This window comes from Delphinapterus leucas, chromosome 2 (genome assembly GCF_059928025.1).
Source record: "Delphinapterus leucas isolate spDelLeu-1000000601 "Yukka" chromosome 2, BTC_Dleu_Yukka2, whole genome shotgun sequence".
NCBI lineage: Eukaryota > Metazoa > Chordata > Mammalia > Artiodactyla > Monodontidae > Delphinapterus > Delphinapterus leucas.
Genome location: NC_143130.1, coordinates 176748798 through 176754797, shown reverse-complemented (window position 1 = coordinate 176754797; position 6000 = coordinate 176748798). Strand labels below are relative to the sequence as shown.

General features: G+C 62.7%; 1 protein-coding gene across 1 annotated transcript; it reads right to left on the bottom strand.

The window, feature by feature from the left end:
• Positions 1-215: 215 nt before the first annotated feature.
• On the bottom strand, positions 216-5671 carry SLC25A47 (solute carrier family 25 member 47). The gene is made up of 7 exons (XM_089906286.1): positions 5434-5671; positions 5267-5335; positions 3108-3334; positions 2727-2798; positions 1836-2018; positions 863-1187; positions 216-564 (listed from the first exon to the last, which is right to left on the bottom strand). The coding sequence occupies exons 1-7, from the start codon at positions 5669-5671 to the stop codon at positions 284-286; spliced, it is 1395 nt and encodes a 464-aa protein (XP_089762412.1). The 3' UTR covers positions 216-283.
• Between the last annotated feature and the right edge of the window lie 329 nt (positions 5672-6000).

Genomic DNA, 6000 nt, shown 5'->3' with positions numbered 1-6000 from the left:
AGGGTGGGGAGCCGAGGGGGCAGCGGGACGAGGTGGGAGGGGAGCCGGGACGAGCCACTGACCACACGCAAAGACGGCTCCAGGCGGCTGCATCCTCATCCCAGAGGCCCACTTCTCCCTGGCTCCTGTGACCCTCAGGCCAGCCCTGGGCCCCTTGACCTCCTCGTGGTCAGTCGGGGGGATGGCCCCATGGGGCCCAGACCCCGACACTCCCCTCCGCCCCCTCCAGCCCCTGCGGCCTCTGGAAGCTGCTGGCAGGTTGGCCCCGGGGGATGGGCGCCAGCTATGAGAGCAGGCCCTGCATGAGCCTCAGCACGGCCTCGTAGGTGACAAAGACCACCATGTTGACGGGGAAGGCGCGACAGCAGTTGAGCGACAGCCCCTTGAAGAGCACCCTTGGCCCCTCCTCCCGAACGCTGGTCACCACGCAGTGCAGGAGGCCCCGGTAGCGGCGCTGGCCCTGCCCATCTGCCTGCAGGCGCGACTTGATCACGTCCATGGGGGTGGCCACGGCCCAGGCCAGCACCCCTGCACAGCCACCGGCCACCAGCACGCCCAAGACGTCTGCGGGGAGGGCCCCATGGGCACGTTGGTTGGAAGCCGCACTGGGGCCCCCGAGGAGAGCTGGTGGGCACCCAGGGCGAGGCCTGGCCATGAGGGAGCCCTGGGCTCTCGCCACCGACATGACCTGTCCAGGGCCACCCAGAGCAGGCCTGTCCTGACTCATGTTGAGGGCAGTGAGCTTCCCACCTGGGAGGCACTGGGTGCCAGTGTGACCTCAGCCTGTCTCCTCCCCCCACGTCAACTCCCGCCAGGCTGAGCCTCACCACCAGCACTGCCCCAGGCCCCGGCCCCCGCTCACCTGGCCGGCTGCGGCCAGCAGGAGTCAGCTGCTCACAGAGGACGGCGTACGAGAGGAAGTAGGTGGCAAAGGAGTGACCGTCCCGGAAAAGCAGGGCCGAGCTGCCCTTGTAGAGGCCGCGCAGCCCCTCCTCCCGGGCCACCGAGGCCAGGCAGTGCAGCGGCCCGCGGTACTTGGGCCCTGGCGCCCGACCCACAGCGGGCGCAGGGCACGTGGGGGGCGCAGCCGAGGGCCCCAAGGCCGAGGGGCGCCGCTGCTGCGTCTGCTTCTGCGCCTGCGTCTGCAGGCGGACCTTGGCCACCTCGGTGGGCGAGGTCAGGAACACCTGGAGCAGGGGCAGGGCCGACAGGGATGAGGATGCAGCGCTGCCCGCTGCCCGCACTCCCTGCCCCTGGCCTCCCTCCGCCCCTGTGGCCCGTGGTGACCGCCAGGGAGCCTGGGCCCCAGGAAGCTCCGGGCTGGCCCACGGGCCATGGTGGAGCGGGGTTCAAAGCCAGCTGCGCCCACCCAGCCGGAGCCAGTGCTTCCTTTAGCTACACATTCTCTGCTGGCAGAGCGGCCTGGCACACAGTAGGTGTCGGGTAAATGTGACTCCAGTTCACGAAAGCGCTTAATCTCATCATTAATCTATTAATGACATATTAATGTATTATTTAATTAATGTATTTAGTGTAAGAATAATGTAACACTTAATGTAAGCATTGATAAAGTTAATAGATAACATAGAGGATAATTTTACTAATAACATTGGCTACATGTCGTGCTCACTCATACCTGTCAGACCCCGTGCTGGGGGCTTCACATGCGTGACCTCACCATGCCTCTTACAGATGAAGAGACAGAAGCTCAGAGAGGCTCCCTAGCCTGCCCTCAGTTACTGAGTCAGCTGTGTCCTCAGCCACAGTCCCCCAGGATCCATCCAGCCTCTCCCCACCCCTGCGGTCCCGGGACCCCGTCACCCAGCCCCACTCACGCGGACGAGGCCGGAGGCAAATCCGGAGAGCGTGATGTCCATCTTGGCGGGCTTGGTGTCGGCGCTGCCATACCGGAACCGGCAGACGTGTGCAAGGCAGTGGCGATAGGTGCCGAAAGACACGGACGACACTAGGGACACGGTGCACACGGGCAGCGAGAGGCCCCTGTAGAAGCCCCACACCTGGCGGCAGGTGGAGGGGGCCCAAGGGCTCGAGTCAGGCCAGAGGCCCAGCTGGGAGGAGTGGCTGCCCGAGGGGGTCTTGAGCCCCTGCCCCGTCCTCCCTCAGGCAAGTCACGTAGACTGCCTCAGGCCTCAGTTTCCTTGGCTGTAAAATGGGGATTGTAACCCCCGACTTGTGAGGTTGTGCTGAGGGATTGAAGGGCGGGGGCCAGGCCTGACCTAGGGCAGCTGTTTGGTGACGATGACATTGAACTAGCAGCTTGGTCGTTGCTGTTTCTCTTTTGCTCACCCCTGGTCGGCACTGATTCCCAAGTTCACTTTGGTAAGTGTCCCTGAGACCCTCCTCTGGACAGGGCTCCGAGCTGGACCCTGGGACCCCTGATGACTCCACCCAGCATTCTTTCAAGGGGTGCCCAGGCTGGAGGGGACAGAAATGCAAACAGGTTCCTCCCCAGACCTTCCAAGTCCCCAGATGTCCCCTCTAGACCCTCTTCTGGAGGCAGGACCTCATTCTGAGCACCTCCTGTGTGCCAGACACCCTGGCTCTTGTTCTCGGAGGAATCCAGGAGGTTGGTACAACTTTTCCTATTTGGAAGGTGAGAGAACTGAGGCTCAGAGAGGAGCTCAGTATTGCCAGGCTGGTTGGTGAGTGGCAGCCCTGGGGTCCGAGGCCCCATCCTGCTGCCGTGACCCTCTCCCCAGGCCTACCCGCTCTCGGCGATACGTGTCCCGGACGCAGTGCCAGATGCCCGTGTACTTGGGCTCTGTCTGGATCCTGACCTGTGGGAGAAGTGGGCTTCAGGAAGGGGTGGCTCCAGGCCAGGGGCAAGGTTGGCAGGCCCTGGGGGAGGGGAAGAGCCAACACCTGATTGTCGCAGCCTTGCTGACTGTGGGCAGAGCAGGGACAGTGAGCCCCAGTTAAGATGAGAAATTTGAGGCACAGCGGGAGAAAGGGGCACTACAGTCCCGAGGAGCATGGGGCGACTGGCTCTGAATAGCAGGCTAGAAAGGTCTTCTGGCCGTGAATGGGGGGCTTAAGCACAGGCAGGGGCCTTGGGGTGGGTAGCAGGGGCCTGGTGATGACGGCACCTTCACCGTGTCCAGGGGGTAGCCCACAGCAACACCGCAGACGCCTGGAAGGAAACCAGAGGAACCGGTGAGAGGAGCGGGAGCCTGAGCCGTCCCAGGGAGAGGGGGCGGGTGAACCCTGACGTTGCTCCTGCTGAGTAAGGCCACACCTGGCTCTTCTCTTCCACACCGTGTCTCATCAGTGAGGGAGCGTGACCCCCATTTTACAGATGAGGAAACTGAGGCTCAGAGAGGTAAACTGATGTCTGCCAGGCTGCTAGTGGTTTCTCCTTCCCGAGTCTTGGCCCACTGGAGCCTCATTCTGAAAGCCAGGGACACTCCTTGGCCTCCCTTCTGGCGGTGTGTTTTGGGAGACTTGGTCCAAAATTTGCTGGGCCCTGTCTCCAAGCCAGGCCGAGCTCGCCCTCAAGCCTCAGTCTGTGAAGGGTTTGTCTGCAAGCCAGGAGGCAGCTGCACCTCACAGCTCTGGGGGTGATGGCCGGGGGACACAGCCCAAGCAGAGGCTGGGGGCTGGGAAAGTCCGGGTCACCCCAGGCCTCTGTGAGGAACTGCCTGGAAGCACAAGTTTGCATGGGACAGAGTAGGACTCAAGGCTTCCTGGACCAGGGCCCTCTGCCTCCTGCAAAGAGGGCCAGGTGCCACCCGCCTATCTCTTTCTCCTGTCTTGACACCAGGGTCTCAACATCCAAGCCCCCAGCACTGCCATGAGAAAGACAGAGAGCTACTGGGCAGGTCCCTGGGATTTCATCCCTGGTTGGGGGGGGGCGGGGTGAGGGCCATCTGAGGACAGTAAGGCATGTGGGGGATGTGCCCTATTTACTGTGTATCCCAGGACTCGCTAAATACGCATGAATGAAAGAATAAACTGAATGAATGAATGGATGAGTGAAGGAACAAAGAGAGTGAAGCAAAAGACTGACTGACTGACTTGGGTAGAATTACCCCTCCTTGACCCTTACATATACCTCACCAAACTCCTACTCATCCATCAAAGCCCTGCCATAGCATCACCTTCTCTCAGGAGCCCTCCCTGACCCCTATACTCCGGGCTGCCTCTGTGCCAGAAAACACGTTAGTCACAGCCCCTGTCATATGGCTTTGCTGCTCTCCCACCGCCTGCCGTCTCTGACTCCAGAACTAGAGTTCCTCAAGGAAAAGGCCCAGGTCTGATCCCCATGACCCGGAGCCAGGCACACAGCAGGAGCCCTTGCCACCTAGGGCTTCCCTGGGCTCTGGAGAAAAGATGCAGGACTCGGGAGCCCTTCCTGCCGTGTGATCTTGGGCAAGTCAAGCCCCTTCTCTGAGCCTCCTCCTTAGGGGGCTAATGTCCAGGGAAGCAGCTGGCCTCAGGCCCGGCCCACAGCGGGACCTCAGGAAACCCACTGATGAGGCCAGGGCCCTGGTCTTTCCTGGCTCGGCACCGCTCTCCTCTTCTGAAAACACCCCACACCATTCCCAGAAGTATTGACGGGCAGCCGCTGCTGTTTCACAAGAGGAGCAAGGCCAAGGGTGCCTCGCCCAAAATAGCCTCTGTGTGTGTGATCGATGCTGGTAGGAGCCTGTTCCCCGTGGGCCGGCTATCTCTGGATCGGGCGTTCACAATAGCCCTTTCCCCAAAAGTGAAAACGGTCCGGGGGTCAGCAAGGCCAGGATTGGCCCTGTGTGTGCACACAGCCAGCGGACGGGGGTGCCGGGCTCGGCTGGGACCCTCCCTTTCCGCGCCCACCCTTGCAGTCAGTGTGGCAGGACCCAGGCTCCATCTGTCCTGACTGTCCACCCTCTCCTGGAGCCTCCCCTCCCCTCCCATGACTCCGCCATCCCACTCCATGCTTACAGCTCCCAGGCTCCCTCTGGCCACGCAGAGACCACCCTCTGCTCCCACCCAGCAGCCCCTCAGCCTCCCAGGCTGAGCCCCCCCAGGCCAGTGCAGACTCCCCCCCGCCAGCCCCCCAAAAGCTCCTCCTGGGCCCTGTGTCGCCTGCCCCAAGGCTCCGGGAAGACTGCTCTGTCCTCCCAGCACCTGTGGCCCACACCAGGTGCCGGCCACTTCCGGGGGGCTTCAAACCCCACTGCTGCCCGGGCAGAGCACCCCCTCCAGCCCCTCCTGCTGGCCCCAGGAGCAGCGTTCCCCCCCGAGACCCCTCTGTCCCCACTGTTACCTCCGATGGCTCCAGCAGCAAACTCCATGGACAGCGTGGCTGGTGGGGAAGGCCCTAAGGCCAGCGTGCCTGAGAGAGGTACGGTGCCACCACCAGGGTGGCCTCAACAGCTCCCCGCTGGCTCCTCTCAGACCTTATACCTGCGGTGGGGGGCGGAGCCTGCTGACCAGTGGCCCCGAAGACAGAGGCCGTGCTGGGCAGCAGGCAGGTCAGTGCCCACCTGGACTCCCTCCCCACTACCCCAAAGGACCCTTGTTCCAGTGTGCTGAGGACCCAGGTGTCGGGAAGTGTGTGAGAGACCACGGGAGGCTTAAGCTCAGGAAGCAGGATCACCGTCTGCACCGCCTGCAGGCCTGGCCCCAGGCCACTTCCAGACAGCTCCTGGGGCGGCTGTGATGCCCCCATCCCTCCCAGCCCAAGCTCAGACTTTATCCGTGTCCTGGGGCCTCCTCGACTCCCCGGGAATTGCTCCTGCCCAGGGAACCCTCAAAGCTCCCTCGCTGATTCATTCAACAAACACTATCTGAGCTGAGGCTGCACCGAGGCAAATAAGACCCCGGCCCTGTCCCCAAGGAGCTCCAGTTAGCAGGGAGGGGGTTGGGGGCGACAGGCCACCGATGACTAAGCGTCCAGGAGGCTGGCCAGAGCCCTTCTGTGAGCAGCCCCAACAGAGGTCACGGGCAGCCCACCCTCTACTCCACGCCCTTCACACCACCCTGGGCCCACACTTCCCC

Excerpts from the sequence above, each read along its gene's own strand:
- SLC25A47 (XM_089906286.1), bottom strand. The coding sequence starts at position 5,671 with ATGGGGGCATCACAGCCGCCCCAGGAGCTGTCTGGAAGTGGCCTGGGG. Across the intron at positions 2,799-3,107 it reads ACCCCCTGGACACGGTGAAG|GTCAGGATCCAGACAGAGCC; the intron begins GTGCCGTCATCA and ends CTTCTCCCACAG. Across the intron at positions 565-862 it reads TGCTGGCCGCAGCCGGCCAG|ACGTCTTGGGCGTGCTGGTG; the intron begins GTGAGCGGGGGC and ends CCCTCCCCGCAG.